Genomic DNA, 23,197 nt, shown 5'->3' with positions numbered 1-23,197 from the left:
AAAGCCTGTTATAAAGAACAAGAAAGTCTGCAGGTTGAATATGGAATTTAGAATTTTGTTATTACCATTATGTTAATATTTAACCATTTTCTATAACCTAGTCATGTATATGTGTATAAAACGAACAGGAAAAAAAACAGCTAGAAACTCATTTTAATTTATGTCAGAGGAAACTAACACCATGAACATGAAATGGGCCTAAGGGATCCAGATTATTGTTAGGGTAACTGTTGGGTTTCTTCCAATATTAACATGCTTTTAACAGACTAGCATATGGAAAAAAAACATATGAAAGGGGGTAAATACACTGATCAGCAATATTTTGGAGGTCTCTTTTGTGCTTCCAAAACAGCTCTGATTCATTGAGGCATGGGCTCCACAAGACGTCTGTAGGTGTGCTATGGTATCCGACACTAAGCAGCAGATCCTTTAACTTCTATAACTTGTGAGATGCCTTGATGGATCTGACTTGTTTGTTCAGCACATCCCACAGATGCTCAGTCAGATTGATATCCGGGGAATTTGGAGGCCAAGGAAACACCTTTGAACTTTGTTCAACATGAGCCTTCTGTCATGTTCCTCAAATCATTCCTCTACAATTTTTGCAGTGTTTCAGGGTGCATAATCCTGCTGAAAAAGGCTTCTACTGTTAGGGAATACAATTGACATGAAGGGGTGTACATGGTCTGCAACAGTGTTTAGGTAGGTGATACGTGTCAAAATAACATCCACATGTATGCCAGGACTTGAGTGTTCAAAGCAGAAGATTGCCCAGAACATTACACTGCATCTACAGGCTTGCCTTCTTCTCATAGTGCATCGTGGTGTCATCTTGTTCCCAGGTAAGGACACACATGCGCCTGACCATCCACATGATATATACAGTATATATATAAAACCTTTAATTCAACAGACCAGGGCACCATTTCTGATGCTCACATGTGGAGAGGGGTCAGCATGGGCACTCTGACTGGTATGTGGGTACACAGCCCCATACACAGCAAGCTGTGATGCGCTGTGTTCTGACACCTTTCTATTACAGCCAGCATTAATTTGGCCCTTGTCTCATGTGCAATCACCTCTGATCTTTTTCATCAAACAGGTGTTTCAACCTGCAGACCCTCCACACACAGGATATATTTTTTGTTTGCTTTTCACACCATTCTGTGTTAACTCTAGATACTGTGTTGTGTGACTGCTGCCTGCTTCAATTTCTGAAAGACTCAAAGCAACCATGCCATGGTTAAAGTCACATTGATCCCATGTTTCCCCATTCTGATGTTCGAAGTGAACATACACTGCGGTACGTTCGGCAGATTGTTTGGATAGCTGTATAAATGATGAGGTGTAAAGGTGCTCCTAATAAAGTGACTGGTGACTGTAGTTACTTTCTTGTGTCTTATACTGTATATTATTAACACTCTTTCTGTGCTGTAAGAATGTTGCAATAGCAGGATTCCACACTGAAATGTGTGAGAGCTTTGAATTTGAGGATGTCTAAAAACCGGTACATACAAAATCTTATTTGTACTGCTTAATAGAACCAATGGAGCTCGTGCTGTCCTGTCACACAGCCATGGAAAGATAAATAACATTTATCATGTTATAGTATGATGGGGAATCCTGTATCTCAGTGTATTTTAATACCACTGTAATGTATGTAAATCCTCTCCATACACTACACTAATCTTTTAATATATTTCACACAACACCAACATGACAAACCTCCATTTGAAAAATTAAATCATGACCCAAGCACTTATCATCAACAAGCTTTAATCAAAACAGGAAAATATACCAAACACATGGACATTTAAAGGGCAAAGAAATAAATAAAAAATGATATCAGGACAGTGAATTCCGAATCGATCACATTTGTATGAGCCCCTGTTTATCTTTGTGGGTTTCTTGTCCTTGACCGCTTAAGCAACATGCGTACATAAAACTTACAACTCCATTACATCAACATGGCCTATACTTTCACTTAATGCTCTTTCACTTAATACTTTCACTTAATCCAAGATCCTTTGCAGAAACACATGTATGTTACAGGTCTGAGCATCATCTGACTGCTAATAATCACTTACATCACTTGCATGTGTCGCAAAGGCTGGAAAAGTGATTAAATAATCAGGAAAACACTTCACACCTCACGGTTCTGACTTGGCTGTAAGGCAACTGAACTGAAATAATTTATCAACCTATTTCATCCTTCGAGCTGTTAGCCACAGTCGGAGTGTTCTGGAAACATAACACTGGAGGTTTATGAGGCACGAAGGCTTGCAGCCTGCCATAAGCAAGTATTTCTTTTCAGACTTGTAATGTATGCTGTTTTAAGGGATGAGATGTAGCAATAAAAGCATAAAGTACTATAACCAAAATATAGCCAAGATTTACAGTAATACTATTTGTGCCAAATATGAGTCCAAGGTAAGTATCCAAAAAAGTGTAATATCTTACAATTTAGCTGTTCAGCATAAATATCCACACAAGGCTCTTGGAGAGAATATAATTGTATCTTCTTCAGTCAAATTAGACAGAAAATTAAGATAAAAGAACAATGTTCTGCCTAGAATAATAAATATGCATGATAGTAATTGAACCATGAAGACCTTTAAGTGGTATTGGCCTGTGTATGATAATTTTAATTACAGTTTAATGTATGCTAATACAACCACTTCAACCCAGTACCTTGGAATATGCATTAAACATCAGTTAAAGTAGTCCAGAACATTTCAGCCGTAGTTGATATAGTGTGTGATATTTTGTAACACATAGGAGAATTATTTTACAGCTTTAGATTTGCTCCATGTCTGAAATGAGTGGAACCTGATGTAGTCTTTTGCTCTCTAGCGTATTTGCCTTAAGGTTCAGCATGATTTGCTTTCTGAGTTGATTTTCTGCTCACCATGGTTGTATGAGGACAGAGTATTTTTTTTTTTTTTAGCTATTTGAGACCTTCTGTCACCTTAAACCAGTGTGGCTGTTCTCCTCCAACCGCTCTCATGTGTTTCTGTCCACTGAATTGCTGCTTACTTGATGTTTGTCACAACATTCTGTGTAAAATCTATAGACTGTAGTGAATAAAAATATCCCAGGAGATCAGGAGCAACATCCATGAAATATGTGTTTGTGTGTGTGTGTGTGTGTGTGTGTGTGTGTGTGTGTGTGTGTGTGTGTGTGTGTCCTTGTGCATGTACACACAATGTTTAAAACATAACATATCAACACTTTTTTAATCTCAGCACAAAACAAGACCACACAAGGACTGAAATGGTGGGCTTCAAGCTTTACTCCATTTTCTGTTGCTCCATTAAAAAAATCATATTAAACATTAACATTCTACATGGCACCATTTTGGAATCCATCAAAGAAACTGACACAAGCATGGGCTATCTGATCTGATTAGTTTCAATAGCACCCAGTGTATTTAAATGACTGCTGATATGCATGAGTTGACAAGAGCACATGTCCGTGAGCAATGAAAAAGAAAGTGCTAGAGAAAAACATATCTCCCTAAGAGCGAGAGAGAGAGATAGATAGATAGAGAGAGAGAGAGAGAGAGAGAGAGAGAGAGAGAGAGAGAGAGAGAGAGAGAGATTCAAACCCCTAATTAAATGAATCCTTACTTGCAGTTTTCAATGTTGTTCCCAGCAATGGCATTGGAAGTGTGAAATCCTCTGAGCTTATTAATTTCAATTATTTCAATACATCCAGTGTAGTTGTATAAAGTCTCAGCTCCCTAAAGGAAGAGAGGAAAGAAGACAATTTTTTTTTTAAACAAGAAAGCAACGACACAAGCGCAAGTTTGAAGTGATGTAACCAATACTTCCATGAATATGTGGCACTGTGAATGTTAAGCAATGTTGGGCATATTATAATCTCTAAAAATATTTTAAATCACTTAGCGTTTACATGTACAATGGATATAGGACGTCTACACACACCTGTAAAGATAACCCTCATTGTGTGTAAAAATACGTGCATTTAAGCTCTCTTTTATAATTGTTTCTGTAGAATCTTCAAATCTTCTTAGTTTTATTCAAATGCTAAAGCCATGGTAGACAAACCAGCCAAACTTATAAAACCTGCATGGTATTTCACTTGTTAAACGTTTTCCAATAATGAATTTCCAATAAATTAGACGTACAATAGAACACCTTAACGGCCAGCACCACAGTGATAGCACCAGGAACAGGATTCCCCTCCAAAATGTATAAAAAGACAAGACAAAGCTCAACTAAATCACCCCAAACAATAGGGCAAAATGTACTCCAGTACATTTACTGTAGTGCAAAAAAGTACACGACCAGAAGTACACCATACCCATGGTTGCATCATAGGGGTGGCAGCATCATGTCTTAGGGCTGCTTTTCCTCAGCTAGAACCCAGGCTTTTATCAAGGTGGAGGAATCATAAATAGCTACAAATACCAAATGATTTCAGTGTAAAACTTTCAGGTGTCTGCAAGCAAGCTGAAGATGAAAAGGAATTGCACCTTTCAGCATAACAGTGACCCCAAGTATTCATCCAAATCAACAAAGGAATAGCTGAACAAAAAGAAGATCAAAACATTCAATGTTTTTGAATGACCCAGCCAGAGCCCAGACCTGAATGGTTTTAGAAATGCTGCAAATGCTGTGTACAGGAGATACTCTTACAATTGGAGGTATCTAGAATTTAAAAAGAGAGATACAAGAAGGAGTGAGAAACTATTGGCAATTCAAGATGTGCCATGTTAACTTATACCAAAAGAACATTTGTAATATAATCCAGAGCTGCTTCAATAAATTAGTTTATGAAGTGTGCACACTTATGCAACAGGTTTTTTTTTATGTTCTCTAAAAACCTTCAATGCATTTTTATTTCACTGTGAAGGTAGAAAACGTTCTGACATGATTTATGGTTGGTTTCCTTCTTTTACATCACAACACCTGCCGTTTTTACAAGGGTATGTAGACATTTTAGATCCATTTTATATGTACAATTACATCTCAAGAGATTACATGCAGGAGTAAATTAAATGTTACTGAATAAAACAAAACTTTTTTTTGCTATATAATCTGAAAGGTATTGTGAGAACACATCCAGATCGATCTCCCCTGTCTCAATTGTTTCCATATTTCTCAGTAGTAAGTGAGAATGAAATGTGCTCATTGTGCCCACACTCAATGGCCTTGGACTCTACTGAGAGTTTGTCCATAAATAAAATAGCAACTGTTACATGGCCCTGTGTGTCTAATTCTTGCAGCAACAAACCCACATTCTTTGCCCCAAAGATTATAGTTTTCTATAATTTTGCCCACTGCCAAATATCCAGGAATGCCAGGATTATAGAAAAAGTTGTTTAGTACCCTACTGCTATTACTGACTCTTCAGTTCTACCGTCTGTAGGGAATGTTTACATAGGCATGATGCCCTCTGAGATTCTTTCATCTGGCTGATTTTTGATCAAATGCAAGTGCAGCACCTTGTCTGTAGAAAATATCTATTATCCCCAGTGGGCTTTGGGGTCTAAGATCTTGTGATATAAGCTGTTTTGTAGCATGCCACAAAGGTACCAATGGATCAAAGCAGCTGGACTACTTTAGACACTGACTAATGCCCAGGAGAGTTCTTGGAGTTATCTGAGATAATATTTCCCTGCCACTACTTGTGGCAAAGCCACCATTTAGGATAACAGAAGGTAAACTACTGTACTGTATATGGCCTAAAGTATGTGGGCCATTTGTGGGTCTTCCATTCAAAATTTAATGTTAAAGCATACAAAGACATTTTAGACAGTTCAGTGCTTCTAATTTCACAGCAACAGTCAGGTCAAGTCAAAAAGCTTATATATGGTTTTAAATGACAATAAAAGCTTCTTGACTTGACTTGACTGTTGCTATAAAGTTAGAAGCACAGAACTGTCTAGAATGTCTTTGTATGCTTTAACATTAAATTTTCCCAACTACTCTTCCAGCATGGCAATGCCTCTGTGCAAAAAGTGAGGCCCATTAAGACAGGGTTTGCAAAGGCTGGAGTAGAAGAAAGTGAGTGTTCCTGCACAGAGCCCTGACTGCAATGCCACTGAACATCTTTGGGATGAAATGGAACACTGACATCACACCAGGCCTTCTCAGCCAGCATCAGTGCCTGACCTTCATAATGCTCTGATGACTGAATGAGAAAATCTAGTGGAAAGCATTTCCTGAAGACTAGAAGCTGTTATTGGCATAAAAAGAGGGAATGAATGCCCAGGGTGTCGGAATATTGGTATGATAATCAGGTGCCCACTTACTTCTAGCTGTATAGTGTATTGATATGTGTAAAAACTTCCAGTTCATATTTGTACACTGGAGTAGCTTCAATTCCTGGTTCATGTCCAAGAACCAGATGATGACCTTTAATGATGACCAACCACCCCTTACCTCACTTCATTCCTTCACACGGGGTCCATCTGTGTGTTCTACAATACTAAAATTGTGGTTTGCTGCTGCCAAGTGTGTTTTCAGGAAATCCTGGGTAGTTCTCACAACTTCTCCGGTTTCAAGCCCTTTGTTGTTTATCACCCATTATTATCCTTGCTCAAGCCCAGCCTGCTTATATGGAATAATTAGGCTCCATTCAACCTATAAGCCTTAACACTGATTTCCAATCCGATTTAATTTCTTAGATTGTTTACCTTATTCATTGTGGTATATATTTAACACCAGTCTGGCCTACCTCTAGAATTAAGCTTTTTATTGTGTGTCAAGTTGTGCAAAAATTATGTTTCATGCTACTTGCGCCCTGCAGCCAGAGCGAGGAGTTTGTTTCTATGGTAACTATTAATGATTCCAGTCAACTTACATAAATCTCACGAGATTCAGCAGCGCAGGGTAACATTCTATACTGACAGTATGAAACTACACAGACCATGTCTTGAATTTCTCCAGCATTCTTGTTCTTTTGTTTACTCATTGTCTTTGTAATTAATTTTCCTTATGCTACTCGAACAGTTTGTACCAGCATGGTGATACATACTGTATGCACTATACAATTGCACCTTACATGAATATATACACCACCTGGCTTTCACCCAGAACAAACAGAAGCAATTACAGGAACACAAAAAAAAGCCAATGCAATCCGGTAGCTGGAATGATCTTACCTTATATGAAGGGTAAGTGAGAGGCAGACCTCCGACAAAAGCATGGCCAGTTGTATGTAAAGTTACTCCTGACCAGTAATTGATTGGATTGCTTTGAGCATGTTGAAAGCCAGACACAGCCACCTCTGCTTCACACGGAGCAAGATACTGTCTGTGGAAGAAAAGCATTATATTAACTGCATGCAGGCAGTTAAAATGATTTTTGGATATTTAAAGATTAGGACCATGTTTATCTCTTTGTTCATTGGTAGTAAATATGCTGAATTAATTATATCTAGTTCACTTTGCAGCAAAAATATAACAATCTTCTCTTTATGTTAAGAATATATTTTTTTCTTTGCCTTAGGAAACAACAATTATTATTAAAGCCAAGCAATCTAATTTGCATTTTATGGTTATGTTTGAGCTCTTTTTAATATTCACACCAAAAACAGTTTGTGGAGAATATGATAAGCATTGTTTCCATGGATACAGAAGAAAAAAGGAGTGCTTTGAAGGTAATGCAAGATACACAATGAATTCAGTATTCATTATTTTCTATTAAACATGGTATGTCAAATTTTAGCACAGAGTTATGACTCTAAAGCTCTTACTTCTTCCCTTTACACTTTAGAGTCAATGTTGGAAATATAGACAAGTAAATCATATAAAATAAAAATATATCATTCTATATATAATTTTTTGTTTTTATAAAATCAAAAATCATGTTTTTTATGTCTGTGCCTGTTGTGTGTTCTGTGTCATGAAGATTTCGGACCTTTATTGAGACGAGGCCAAACCTGTAATGGTCCTGAGACATCTAGAGATTTACCAGCTCCATTTGGACTCTGCTTCATGAAGTATTAATACTAAGAGCAGGTGGTTAAGGCTCTGGGTTGTTAATTGGAGGATCAGGGTTCAAGCCCCAGTACTGCCAAGCTGCCACTGTTTGGCCCGTGAGCAAGGCCCTCATAGCTGCCCCTGCAGTTCAACCCCAACCTCCACAGTTGAGATATGTGAAGAAAAGATTTCCACTGTGCTGTAAAGTACATAACGTATATGTGGCAATAATAAAGGCTTCTATGCCCCCCATAATCACACCCTCCAGTGTCACCCGGATGAGGTTCCCTTTTGAGTCTGGTTCCTCTCAAGGTTCTTCCTCTTCTATCTAAGGGAGGTTTCCTTGCCACATTTGCCTCAAGCTTGGTCATTGGGGATAAATACAAATATGTTTAAATATGACCATTGTTAAAAGTGCTATACAAATAAATTTGAATTGAATTGAATTGAATGTTTTTGTGGAATATACAGTATTCAGCCCTGTAATAATAATAAAAGAAAAACACCTGCCTAAATTTGTGTTGGTCTCCTTTGTGCCACCAAAATAGCTCTGACCGTTTGAAGCATTGACTTCACAAGACCTCTAAGGTTTATTGTGGTATCTGGCACCAAGAAGGTAACAGCAGATCCTTTAAGTCTTGTAAACTGGCTTGAGGTGGGGTTCCACAGATCAGACTTATTTGTTCAGCACATCTCACAGATGCTCAATCAGATTGAGAACTCGGGAAATTTTAGGCCAAATCAAGACCTTTTTCTTCAACCTTGTCTTTCCTTTGACCACAATTGGTAGATACTTATTACTGCATACCGGAAACACCGCACACAGTCATTAGCCATCACCGTTTGGCCCTTGTCAAAGTCGATCAGATCCTTATGCACATTGTTCCTATGCATCAACTTTACAAACTGATTGTTCACTTGCTGCCAAATAAATCCCTCTCCTTGACAGGTGTCATTATCAATAAATAAGCAATGTTACTCACTTCAGTTGTCAGTGGCTGATCAGAATATATATGCTTTAATTTTCCCTCAATTAGAAATATAAGGTGGCACAGGGACAGTATTCCATTTATCGTTCATCACCATGGGGATGATTAGAGAATACATAAATTAACTGAGACAACAAAAGTGTGTTGACCTTTATGAATCATCCAATGGGTTTAAAATGGCTAAGTACTTGAAATTCACTGTGACAGCAATAATTAGGAAGCTTAAAACAACCTGAGTTGTAATAAACCTGTCTGGAGATTATTTTATATCATTCCCTACATACAGTCAGAAAGATGATTGGAAAGAGGTAAAAAATTATTGAAGGCTCATTGTTAGAAATTTAGCAAGAGGTTTAAGCATTTTGGGGTAAAAAAAAAAATCCAGTCTACAATTTCACAGTAATACAATGCAAAGTTATGAACTGCAGCCTATTTTATTCTGTCATGTAAGCACATGGATTATACTGGAACTAGAGCTATGTTCTATCAGCAGATGATATAATGACATTGTGATATTTTGAACAAGGAGAAGAAGAGTTTTTTTGTTTTATGAAAATCTGGCTGCATTTATCAAAAGGGTAGAGAACTGGGTTATGGCTGGATCTTTCAACAGGACAATGATAAAAATATATGTCCAAATCCGGATAAAAATGGTTGTGTCACCATGGAATTAAGCTGTTGAGATGGTCATCCCTGACTACTGTCCTAACCCCCTTTGAATACCTGTGGAGTGTGCTGAAGCAAAATGAAGACTCATTGCTTTTATGTTGGAAATGTTGAAAAAGTTACACACAGTGCTCAAATACAGGGGTGCCAATAATTAAGTATTAAATAACCCATGCATTAAAAAATTATTTTTTTAAGGGATTTTAATTTTCTCAAATACGAAACTAGATTTTTCTCATATTTTCTTTGTTATTTTATTTCTTTTCCCGCAACCTTATTTTTGACCCATCTTTAGCAAGGGCACCAATACTTCTGGAAGGTGACTGTATGTTACATAGCAGAGGAGTGATTTAGAAGAGCAGAGCTCAAGCTAAATGGATAAAAAGCTTTGCTCTCTTATCTGGAGTGCTGTTCTTTTAACATGGCCCTTCACCTAGCAGACAAGAGTCGCAGCAATCATTTAACGTTCTTTCATTGTACATAAAAAACATTTTGAAATCGAATTATTAATCTAAACTAGAACGGTAATGAACACTTGAATGTAAAAAGCAAAAATAGCTTGCCTATACGTCACACATATGACACTTGGTGGTATTGTATGTATTGTGTAAGCTGAATGCCTAATAAAGCTAGACTTGTTCAATGAGCCATATCCTGGTTTATGGGGCATGATATTGGTGGTGCATAAGCATTAGTAAGGAATTTAAACATCCAGTTATGTAGAGGTGAGTGGGTTGTGAGGAAAGTAACTCACTGGGGCCATTGGCTTTTAACGCTGAACTAAAATGGATGAACAACGTTTTCTACCATGCAGAGTTCTGGTGTTCTGGTGTCCTAGGTGGGTTATTACAGAGCGATGAACAGCTTGCCAGAAAGCAAAACTAAACTATTTGAATGCTTTGTCTCTGATAATGAGACACAAGGAAAGACACAACATTTCCACGGTCCACTTGGGAACAAAACCGGCTACATGTAAACTGCGGTAATGAAATGTCAAATCCCAAAATGTCAGAAGTGTTTATTTCACTGTTCCTGTCCACTTACAATAATAGCACTGTCTAAAAGTTAGCATGTTTAAGAAGGCCTTCGCTCCACCCACTATGGACAATCATGCATTACAACATTACAGCTCGCTTATGTGGCAAAGTTACATACATTTTGGTTTATGTTAAAAACTTTATAAACATGATTTAAAGACGGTTAATTGTAAAAATAAATAAATAAATGAAAACGCTTACTACAGAGGAATTTCTCAACATGTTGTTATGACATGAGTTTTGACAGAATCTGCATTGTGAACAGCATTTTCCTGATTAAACAATACAAATAGTCACAACAACATTTTTTTGTGAGCATCTCTTTCAGAAGAGTAGGAATTATTATTTACTAATAGATGCAAACCCTGTCTATTGGTTATTAAAAACATATTATTTACTTGTAATGTCTTAAAATGGACTTGATAAGTCATTAAAGAATGATTTAATTTTGCTTGACAGTAAGACAGAGTCTATTTAAATATTTCAGATTTATTCCATTGTTTCTATTGAATTACCGCATAAAACCAATGAATTAGATTTTCACCCTGTGCCAGCCAGAGTGAAAATCTAATTAAAGATGTAGTTTCATCTTTTTAATTAAGGCTATTGTTTTGTGTACTTAGACAGATTGGATGATCTGAACATTTGCATTGGAATCTTGCCTGCATTTATGCCTGAGAGCATGTATGAGAATGGAAGCATGTGCACATTAGAATGGAAAAGCGGACTTTCTATTAAAAAGAAAAACCCACAGAGGAGAAAACACACACGCACACACACACGCACACGCACAACCCCACCCACACACACACACACACACACACACACACACACTTTCATTCCGAAAACCTGACACCAGTGTTTCACATAGAGGTACTCCCATAGGGCACTCGTGTACCGTATATGAAACATGGCTAAAGGACACACCTAATAAACTGTGTTATAATAGCTATATCAAATAATGTCTGATAATGTCAAGGCACTGACAGGCTATTAACAGCACATGATAAAACAAAGACAGCTAAGAGCTGATGTCATCCCTTCTCAAACTCCTTCCTTCCTTCCTTCCTTCCTTCTTTCCTTCCTTCCTTTGTTTTAGAAACCTGGGAGATTCCCAAAGCTAGTTCTGCCCTTCCAATAACAGGGGAAAAAGATAATTATCTTAGAGCAGATTCTGAGCTTACCATGTGCAGCAGGAGGGTAGCTGCTCGCAGATGCTTTGGGCCCATAAGTTCGTGTCTCAAGATAGCCCACTCACTAAAAAAAGGAGTAAGGTCTCAAAAAAAAAAAAAATGGTAGCAGCATGGTTTGCTAAGCCTGTAACTGTGTTCTGCTCGACATTGGCGGCTTGGCACCTTGCCAGAGGGCAGCAGGCCCTGCTAGTCCTTGAGCCTGTCAGTCCCTGTAGACCTCTGTTACATATAAAAAGAATTGTTCCTGGCGGAGTGATGTATTAAAAAAGGCCAACGACAGAGAGGACCTTGGTGCTCTAGGGGGGCGGTCCGAGGTGTCCGGCAGCTCAGACAAGCCCTTAGTGGGACAATTCTTTTGGGATGGATACATGCTTCAAATATTTTACTTTTTTCCTCCCTAACACCACCATCATTTCTTTTTTTTTTCCTTCTCTCCATCCAGTTTTCTTTATTCCTTTAAATGGATGTCCGTGAGCAATGAGAGATTTTGGCAGCTGTTTGAAATGTACATGATGTGTCCTGACAGTGAAAAAATAGACAGAGGCAGATTAATGCTTTTAAAATAAAAAGGTTGGCTAGGAGTCAAGGTGCAGCATGTTTAACTGATAGACCATGAAGGGAAAAATTGCTATATTCCTAAACCTTTAAAGTCTGATTGTAATCTGGAAAGATAAAGACAAGTTACAATCAGTCAAATCTGTTTTTATAAATAAACAGTCTACTTAATAAACACTTGCAAATATGCACTATTGAAAAGTCCACTAATGGCACTGCATGTCCACGTCACTTATTCCTGAATATGAGTGTAAATTAATGAACACGACAATGCTCAGCTGAGCCTGAAGAGCTACTCACAAAGGAAGACAGGGTTTCAAACTGTCAGGCAGTAATAAAATTAGCTCTGTACATTATATACATATAAAAACATCTCCCATCACTTATACACCATCAAATAGACAGATTTATGGAGAGCCGTTTTAAAATATTCAGTATGACATTGTTAAATCCATTGCATTAGCCAGAAATTACAATGTACTTTCTGATGACCTAAATAGACGTATACAATTTACAGCTTTTGTAAAGGGAGAGTCTAATACTTTTTCAGTATAACACTAATATAACAATACAATACAAAAAAAAAATGCACATCAATATTTAAAAAAGAATATCTATATTTTAAAAATGTCATTTTATAAATCTGTGTTATTTATGTTGTGTAAGTGATGGGAGATGATCATATATAGAATGTACAGAGCTAATTTATTTTGCTGTATTTCAGTTTGAAACTCTTTGCGCCTGGACAAGCAATGCCATATTTAGCGATTTCAGTATTGTAGTTTTGCTAACAATTTTTTTTTTCTGGTAATTTTTTCTGTTTATTTACACAATAGATATGAGCGATCGTAACTTAGGGTTTAAAGGTGTAAGAAAATAGCAAATTTCCTTTCATAGTCTATCAGTTAAAGACACTAATCATTGACTTCAGGCAAAACTTTTTAGCTTAAAAGCATTAATCTGTCTCTGTCTATTTTTTCACTGTCAAATTACACTGGCACCTCATGAACGATCCGAACAGCTGCCAAAAGCTCTCATTGCTCACTGTCAGCCACTGTTCATGCATATGTGTATGTTATTAAACTCGATTTGAATGGATATACCACATTTAAAAACTACTTATTAATGAGTATATCATCAGTGTGACTGAATTACTGCATGGATGCAGGAAATGAATCATTAGAGATATGATGAACCCCGTCTTTTTGCATGTCGGAAGCAATTTATTAACCAGTTTTTTGTAGTTTACTAAACGTATTTACAACATTCTTTAATGCCTCCTATGCAGTTAGCTTTTTTATACTTTATCTTAACATCAGTTATCTTGGGAAACATCTGTCTGAAGTATTGAAATCCTTCATCTCAATTGTTCATTCCTTTCAGAAGTTTTTCCCATCGGCGCACATTTTATATGAAGAGATAAAAATCTCCTTATTGGAAAAGTGTTTAATGCACCCCACTTTTCTATTCTAAAACCAAATGATTATGGCATGGCCAGTGCTTCTTAAGGTAATAAGACTCTTTAGCTCACTGCTGTCCCATTCCCAACTGAACTAATGGTACTTGCTGTATCTGAGCTGCTTTCCTAGCAGCAGTGCCACTTTTCTTTATATGTTTCCGTTGCAGGTGCCGTACTGTAAATTTTTCAATAAGCCTTCCATATTTGTGTGCTGCATAACAAATTAGTACTAAAGGATAGACACTGCGGTTGTTCTGTCAGTACTGACTGCTAATCAATAATTCTACTGCTGCATTTCATGTTCAGTACAAAAATGCATACTGTCAAGCTAAGCAAAGAAATATGTCAAATCTCATTGTCGGCTGAGAAAATTGAAAACTTTGAACCTGGTAACAGCAAACCTATCCTTACTGCCTTAAACCCAGCTTCTAAATCCCTGACCATGCCATTTAATTTCAAATGTGTTATGAGAAGAGGCGAACTGCATGCAAGTGGTTTACAATCTGTATCAGGGTCTATTTCCAGTTCAGGCTTGTGCATTGTTGTATCTTTATGGTACCTCTCTGTGCTCTTTATCTCTGGAGGCCTCGGGACTAGAAAACTGTTATCATTCAGAACTGTTTGGGACGTATACTGTAGTATATTCCTTGTTTTTAGTCGACAAGCTAGGCATTGGTCAGACTGTTGTAACAGTCTATTAGATGATTCCTCTGCCAGGTCATGTGATTAACAAATGGCATTGAACTTTCTGAACCAACTTTTAACAATGACAGTACATGTGCAATAAACGCAAGAAGTCCAGTTTGTGTTGGTCACTAAAATCACAACCCGATGTAAAGCTTATCAGCTTCCATATCATGTGTACTATCTTTGAGGTTTAAGTATTCCTGTACTCACGACAAATGTAACAGGACTTGGGTAATTAATCTGCAACGGTGTATGTAAATGCTTTATACTCTGTCCAAAATATTTGTACTGTCAGTGTGTATCCTGTCTATAGTCATGTAAGCCTAAGCTTAAGTGTGTCAGGTGACGTGCATGTCCAGGCATGTCTGGAGAAAAGAAACCTTGTGTACAACAGCTAAATTAGGCAGGAAATGTTACCTAATGTGCACCACATATTCTTTGCCATCATTGACCTGTCCTTCGAGATTAATGCTATGAATCCCCTCTTCTTGGCTGCACGAAAAATCATACTGCAAAAAGAGGACAAATGAACAATTACACATAGAAACTGAAGCATAAATTTTAAGATGCTCATGAAAATTGTACCCCATTATTTTACAGTACTAATTTAAATCTGAAATTTTCATTAATCCTACATGAAGGGATACATTTGGAGCAGGAACAAGGGGATCAAGTAAGTGATGATGATGATGATGGTGACGATGATCATGATCATGCAGACTCTGATACAGAATAACTAATTAAACCCTGACTTCCATGATATCCCAAATTCCAATTCTCAAGTTAAACCCCTGCTCAAACACCATACAGAACATCAAACAGACACATTATAAATTACAGAACTTATAGAACATTTACCTTTAAACTTCCATTGTTAAGGTAAAGCTTGATAAAAAAGAAGCCAGCTCCTTGGTCGACATACAGGAGTGTTCCATTCACTGAGCGAGTCTGAAACCTTACTGTGATATTACTCACAGCACTGAGATTAATGCCCTCAAACTCCAGGAATGAAGTGCCAGAATATCTCCCATAGGTGATATCTAGAGAAAGCCAGAGAAATGAAAAAGAATTGTGAGAGGTAGTGGAGAAATCTGTGCTTTTGTAAAACAAACCAAATCACTACATAGCCACATATAATTGTGTGATTTTATTGTGCTACAATTTTCCTGCTTCTAGTAACAGAACTGAAAATTGGATTACATTCTGAAATTGGAAATGCTAAGATGCAACCCTGAAAGATGTTATTACAAAAACAACCAAGTCAAACAAAGTAAGCAGAAATCATGCTTTAAAACATGAGATTAGACATGAGGAAGATCCGACCTTTTTATTTGTACAAAGTAATACAATATCATCAGCTTGATTACATTTGAATGGTGAAGAAGAAATATTGCAGAATCTGGAATATTAAAAATTCAAGAAATTAAAGATTTACTTTGTTTCTTGATGTTTGTTTTAAATATTTGCTACAATCGTTGGACCCTGCTATATATTAACTAATGTGCAAGCACTTTTTGCTGGTTAGTTCATGAAAGCACATATCCTACCTGAATACTCAACATTTCCTTCCCCTCACAACATCAGAGAAGCTTGAAAGCATTTGGCTTCCATTCTCAAGGACTTCCATTAGCACTGTGACTCATAGAGTAGCTCTTTGCTTTACTCCAAAGTACTTCTAAATAGGATTTATCCTAGTAGTGGACTGATGAATAGATCTTCACTAGAATTTAAATGTGCTTTTAAAATCCTCCGTTGGTGTCCTGACTATGCCCACTTAACGTATTCAAGCATGCACGATAATAAGAAGTTTCACATCTCTAAAAAATTTAGAAGAATTCAACCTTACTCAATATTTCAATTGAATTCTATAGCATGTACTGTATATATCACTTAATGACCAAGTGGGCATGAAAGCAACAGAATAGAAATGAGATGAGTGTTGAAGAGATATCTGGCCACAATGCATCTGATATAGGTTTTTTTTTTTTTTTGTAAGAAGTGTACATGAGCTAACATTACTACAACTAGAAAGTTCTATTTATCAAAGAGTGTTTATCTAGAGTGGTTATCTTTTTACAAGCTGATAACATTAACAATTACCTCACAGATTTCTACGTTCTTGCATAAACTCAACCTTTACGTCATAATTATGTAGATACATCTCAAGAGCAACTTAAAGTCTGGTAGCAAAGAGTCTCAAGAGAGCTAAACATAACCGATAATTAAATCTAAAGACAAACCTAAAGTTTCCCCCTCAGCTGCTCTGAGGTCTGTTGAGAGCCAAGCACTGTCTTGGAAAGAAAAAAAAATAATCAGAAACCACAAATTTCCAGACCTAATGGCCTGACAGCTAGTTACGGCCATGGCTGAGAAATGGCTAGAGCATAATCATATAGGACTAGTCTGAAGCAACACTATTAAAATACCCAACAGATCTAATGCCCTGACCATAAATTTACAAACCAGAAGGACAAGAAATGACCAGATTGGAAATCCTTTGATCCAGGAATTGAAAAACAACTAGACGGACACATTCTCGACTTCCTCCACCTTCCTGTTAGCTGCTTACAGCAGCAACGATTATGGAAAATTCCCCCTTGGCGACCAAGTCATTCATTAATTTGAGATCTTTGTTTGGACATATGTGAAGTTTTGATGCAGTCCACATCAACTGGCAGCAGGCACAGTCATGCCTCATTAGCATGGGAAAGCCTCTTCCCCAGACTCCACTTTTGTCAATAAGTTGTATTGAGAAGCTCGGGTTAATGGCTTTTTCAGGGGTACTTCAGTTTGGAAACTTGCCCCCGAATAGCTGTATGTAAGTGGTCAGTACGGACAGATGATTTCTCACCCGGGTGTTTCATATGGTTCAAACAGGTACCTGTGGAACCTGAAATGCCAAATAAAATAATGTGAAGGTAGAAATCTGAACAACTGAAAAAAGGAAAGAAAATACAACAAACTTCATCTCTGTCTTCTCTAAGATTTGTCAAATGTTGAAATGACAACAGACAGCTTGATTACTCTCTACCCTAGAAAAAGAACTGTCATTATTTTATTACACACTCTACAAAATGTTATTTCCAACATCATCCAGACTTCTTTGTGCTGCTTCAGCTTGGGGGCTTTCAGCTCTGCACAGACACGGTCACGCCCCCATGTTAACCAAAGCATGAAGGACTACTGAATTCTCATCACTGGTTTTCTTCAAAATCAGCAAATGTCTTTACTCTGAGTCAATCAATTTAACCATAAAGGGTGTGAAGGAAACAGTCCGGACTACACTTTAAACCAAGGAAAGTGAATAGATTCTGCCGATCATCTACATTACCAATGAAATTAAACGAAATTTCAATTACATGTGCGTTTTACAACAAGTTTGAACGTATCAACAAGATCAGGTTTTCCTGAACTTTCCGTGGGTCATCGCCAGGCAGACTCTATTGACAGAAATATTACTGCTACCACAAGAAAATCTATCTTGAAGTATAATCTGTAATAATAAGACATTTCCCTCTGAATGTAAAAATGCAAGTATGGTCTAAAGTATTTTTCACTAAAAATTCAATGATAGACTTCTCAATTTTAAAGCTCTGGAATGGTACAACACATTCTAGCGTTTATAAACATGTGACCGTTCTCTATTAAATGATCCCATGAGATCCTTCTCTCATTAGAGACTAATCCACATAGAACAGGATGTTTCAAAAATCCATAAAGGCTAGCATGTCCACACACCTTGAGGTGCTTATATGAGCAGGAGATATGGGCAATATAGATGAGTAACATTACATTAAGAGACAGTGAAGAGACGGCCATGCCAATAAAGTCTGTGGTTTGAAAGCCTCATAATTCACTGTAATGAGAACCAGATTGAGGCATTTGAAACCCTGTTGAATAATTCAAATATAGTTATCCTACTAAAGTAATGTGTATCTCGTAACATGCCATCTACACACACAGCTTCATGACATTAATTAAGTGTCATGTGGCCAAATTAAACAGTAGATTCAACTAACTGTTAGCAAATGATACCTCATTTTAACTTATGTCTTAACTTCAAGCTTTCTACTGCTGTAAAAAAAGCATCTACTGCATCAAGTGTTATTTCAAAAATAGTGATTAATGTGATGCAGATATTAATGTAATAATTACAATTAAACCTATTTATAAGATTATGCAATGACAGTATTACAGACTACTACATTGCTTGGTGTAATGTTCACAGACGTATGCTGCCGATGACGGGGGATCGAACCAGATCACATAGGCTCGACCGCCCACAATAGCAAATCACCATTTCATTAGCAAAAACATAAACAAAACTTGCATCTAACGTAACAATCAAAACATAACCTGATGGGAACATTAGACAGCCTTTAAGGGTGAAACTTCTCGGCAGTGGATCATCGCCAAGTCATCGCCAAGTCTGATTTGACCTCAAATTTACACAAAAAACAAACAAACAAACAAACAAAAACAAATAAATAAAGGGGTGGGGGTGTTAAATTAACCAGTCCATATATAAAAAATGTCCATGGCTAGGTGATAAACCAGAACCAGGTCCTTATGATCATATAGTGTATGGTCTATACATCAATTAAATAAAGTGTAGTGCAGTGAATGTGCAGTGACACTAAAATAAAATGTTGTGCCGTATGCAGTGTATGTGCTGGGTATTTAAAATCAGTAGACATGTCCATCATCTCCAGTGTCCACTAAGTCACCCAAAACTGCTGTTATCTTGAGCAGTTTGCAAGAATGATTTCTTGTACTTTTCTCTGTTAAAATGCAGCTGCTGTGTGGCAGGGACGGCATGCTAACTCAGACGATTAGAGAAAAGGTTATTGTATAAACCTACTTTATATAGATTATATATTTAGGTTTGTAAAAGATCTCCAACAATTTGTATGTAAACATGGACTTATATTTCATATTGCACAGCTGTGGAAAATGTTCCTTAGGTTTTCACCACCTGTACACTTGTGGTTATGGTGACGTGATAATAAAGTCATTTTTTGATTTGGTAGAGCTAAAGGGAACTTACTCTCAATTTTCACACTGTAGTCTGGTGCCATTAAAATTCAGATTCATACAGATAGCTATATCACTGTCACAGCAGAAACAGGTTGGCATGGCTATTGATAGATTTTCTTATATACTGATTAACCTGACTGGATGGCATACTGAGCTCATTCAATTGAGATATAGAAGAATGAGAAACCTTTAATTGTCAAATGTTTTAAAAATCATATTCTTCCTTTTGAGATTAAGACGTTCTTTGTATTGTATTACACTACATCCTCACTGCTTAATCATTATTGGGCTGTTCTACAATACAAACACCTTCAGGAGCCTGAAAGAAACACCTGATCCACTGCCGAGATGCAGATTCGCAGCCAAGCTACACCTCATTAATACTGCTCATGAATATGCAACGATTTTGGTGACCTTAGCATGACTCTGTGTTTCATGAATCCAGGGCCATGAAATAATGCACCTTAAGGCTATTAAAGCCACAGAACAATTAGGCAGCAAAAGCGCAAAAATACTCAAACCATAAAGTCTGTTTATTACACAGTGTAATCTAATTATCAATATCCCAACATGTCCAGAAGCAAATGCAAAAGAAGGTTTGGGTAAATTTGCATGACTGCTAAATCAAAAGGCTTGATGACTGAAGTAGACCATTATGGTTGTTTAGTATAAAACAGATGTACGCTCTCTTGCTTTTGTTCTCTAAGCTTACTGGTGTATCATTTTATCTCCAGACCTCATTGGAGGTAGGTGATTACTAGGTTCTGTTTGTACTGTGGTGATCCTGTCAGGAAGAGTTCCTGTATTATTTTTCATCTGTAAGCTGTTTTTGATTTTCTTCAGACTCTGCCAGACAAAGTTTGAATATTATTGAATATTGTATAAAGATTTTTTATTTGTGTTTATTTATTTATTTATTTATTTATTTATTTATTTATTTTATGACAGAACTTTTTAGAAAGGAGTTTTCAAACCCTTCCCCGTCTCGACTGAACCATTTTAGTTTGCTTCAGAAGTACCTCCTACCTTCCAAGTATGAATAGTGACACAGCCACCCTGGCCTTGATACCTTCAACAACCTGTATTTCAACAGACTGTGATTTGAAAGATGAAGACGTGAGCTATCTATCTTTTCTCACTCGCTGAAATGGCTTTAGTGCCTGGCATGTTGAATTGGAGCTGAAGGCGATAGCACAAAGAGCAAGTGAAGGTTTTAACTGAGTGCCTTGTGAAACTATTCTTAGCGCTATCTAGGCTCTGGGTGTTTTTAGAGAGCGACCTAGATAGACACACTTAAGAGCCCTTGTTAGTTGTTTTTGCCATGGTATTGGCATTTATCTTGTGCTGAAGTTGCCATTAATAGAGAATGCATAGGCATTTGTTTCTGCTGTTATTAATTACTGCATGCTAAATGACAAAAGCGGAAGATTAAACGCATGGAGAGCAGGCTGACCACAGGGCTAATGAACTGAATAGTAGTGTGATAATAATCAGCCTGGGCAACAGTCCTATGTTTTCTTGTTAGTAGCTGGACGATATGCTGTCCTCATTAAAGAAGACAAAACCGGTACTGTCCATGGTGCTAGCACTGCATTCGGTGCTAATACCTTGTCTGTAGTAGAGACTCAGTTGTGCTGCACTGAGTGTACAGGGTGGGAGAGGATGAAAGGAACACTCAGAGACAATAGCATGTAGCAGGTGCAGCAAGAAGAATCTCATTACAGATTCGAATCTTTAGGCTGCACAGTGCTAAAGCATGTCAGCCTTGGCTGTATTAAAAAAAGCAAGGGAAAGAGAGCATAGGTCGCTGCCTGGGAAAGTAGTGAAACCTGTTGTAAAGGGCTGTCTTCTGTCCTTCAGATGCAGCCGCATTTAAAAGGACAAGTTCATTTCAGAATCCATTATTGATGAAGGGTTTGGTCAGCTTGCCTCACATTCCTGTCAATAAACTTCCTTGAGCTTTATCAGGGACAAAATCATGACCTCAATATCATGCAGTCCAGTCGAATGGAACTGCCATAGATGTCTGCTGGCGGAGAATGTGTGTGGACAGCTCAGCGTCCTCTGCATATTGACTTTTCTACATCCGTCTTGCATTGATTTCTATCGAGAGAATATTCAGATAATGAAGCGCTCCCTTCCTCGGGGCACGGACTTCATTCTAATGCATGTTTATCTTTCACTGTTTGACGACATTTCATTTCGGAAGACACAAAAAAACCCTTTTACTCACATTATTTACATTTCATAGAATAATAGAACTATATTTTCTTTTATCTTCAGTTACTGCATGTCACCTAGTTGGAAATCTTCAGATTCATACAGCTAGAACCCAGAACCCAGCAAAAGCATTAGCTTGAGCATATTCAAAGCACAAAGTAACATTTTACCTTTAAAATCAATGTGGATATGTTCGTGGTTATTTGCAAGTTCTGACTTTAAGGCTAAAGGTTTGTTTATGTAAATGCCAGAAACCAATTAGCACATTTTAATATAAATGTACAAACGCATCTATGCTCCCAGTGAATATGCCCTTTAGATTAGTAAGATACAGTCTGACAGCTATTTATTTTTAGTTTAGCCCAGTAAAGCCTGACATATGATATGTCAGAAAGCATATTGATATTGACAGAAAATTCTATTCTTCGTGAATTGTGAAGTCTTTACTGGGCCAAAATACAAGCACATTTGGCAGTAATTTGCCATAAACGCCTGACATTTACACATACATGTACATAAATGTGTAAATGTCAGTCGTTTATGGCAAATTACTGACCACAGTAATATTTATTTTAGAACAAAAACAAAGTCTATTTATTGACTTTGAAACTAATACAATACATTTGCAAAACAATTTGTTTTAGTTCTTTTTTGGTTGTTTTTCAAACACAAACCTATTTATTTCAGCTTGTGGAAGGCGGAAAACTTAGATTCATATCATTTAGATGATTATAATCATTTAATTGTGTTACTGAAAATTGATGATGAAAAAATACAAGGTTACATGTACAAAAATTATATATAAATATATCAATATTTTAGTACTATATAATCAATTAAAATGTATTTTTAAAAGACTTTAATTTGTAATTTGAAGTTAACTTTAATATTAATTAAAGTTTATGTAAATAATAAAAACTTTGCATTTGGCATTGTAGCAGGAATATCGAAAGAGAGTTCAATTTTTAACTTAAATTTAATTTTAACACACTTATAATTTAGAAAAGTGAACTGTACGCCACGACCCAACATGTCCTGAGGGAGGCTGTAACCTTGGAAGACAGCTTGGTGACCAGAGCCTGAGAGTACCGAGAGTACCGATCCACATTGCACAATCCTGAGGGATCGCCCATGGAACATACATCCAACATCTGGGGGCATTCTGGGGGCAGTCTCTCAGGCTGTTGGGCATAGGAGATCTTAACCATAAGATCTCAGTGGACAGGTGTGATGATCAGAGATGGGGGTAGGATGAGTTCGAAAGTCTGTGGTTGATGCAGTATTCATAGTGCTCAGTGTTGGCAGTGAGGTAACCAGTGTATTAGTTCTTTAGTCTGCCAAGCAATGTGTGGGTTATGTGGAAATAACTATTAACTATGGGAACTCCAGGATTGCAGAGTTTC

General features: G+C 37.1%; 1 protein-coding gene across 1 annotated transcript in view; it reads right to left on the bottom strand.

Annotated features, from left to right (window-relative positions):
- The window catches only part of eys (eyes shut homolog), a 243,598-nt gene that overhangs the window by 74,125 nt on the left and 146,276 nt on the right, over positions 1 to 23,197 (bottom strand). The window contains 6 exon segments of the mRNA XM_047816667.1: positions 2,604 to 2,612; positions 3,630 to 3,742; positions 7,133 to 7,283; positions 14,955 to 15,046; positions 15,396 to 15,577; positions 22,825 to 22,993. Of these exon segments, the coding sequence (XP_047672623.1) occupies positions 2,604 to 2,612; positions 3,630 to 3,742; positions 7,133 to 7,283; positions 14,955 to 15,046; positions 15,396 to 15,577; positions 22,825 to 22,993 (716 nt within the window).

This window comes from Tachysurus fulvidraco, chromosome 7, assembly GCF_022655615.1.
Source record: "Tachysurus fulvidraco isolate hzauxx_2018 chromosome 7, HZAU_PFXX_2.0, whole genome shotgun sequence".
Lineage (NCBI taxonomy): Eukaryota > Metazoa > Chordata > Actinopteri > Siluriformes > Bagridae > Tachysurus > Tachysurus fulvidraco.
The sequence above is the reverse complement of the archived record's forward strand: the minus strand, read 5'-3'. Positions and strand labels throughout refer to the sequence as shown.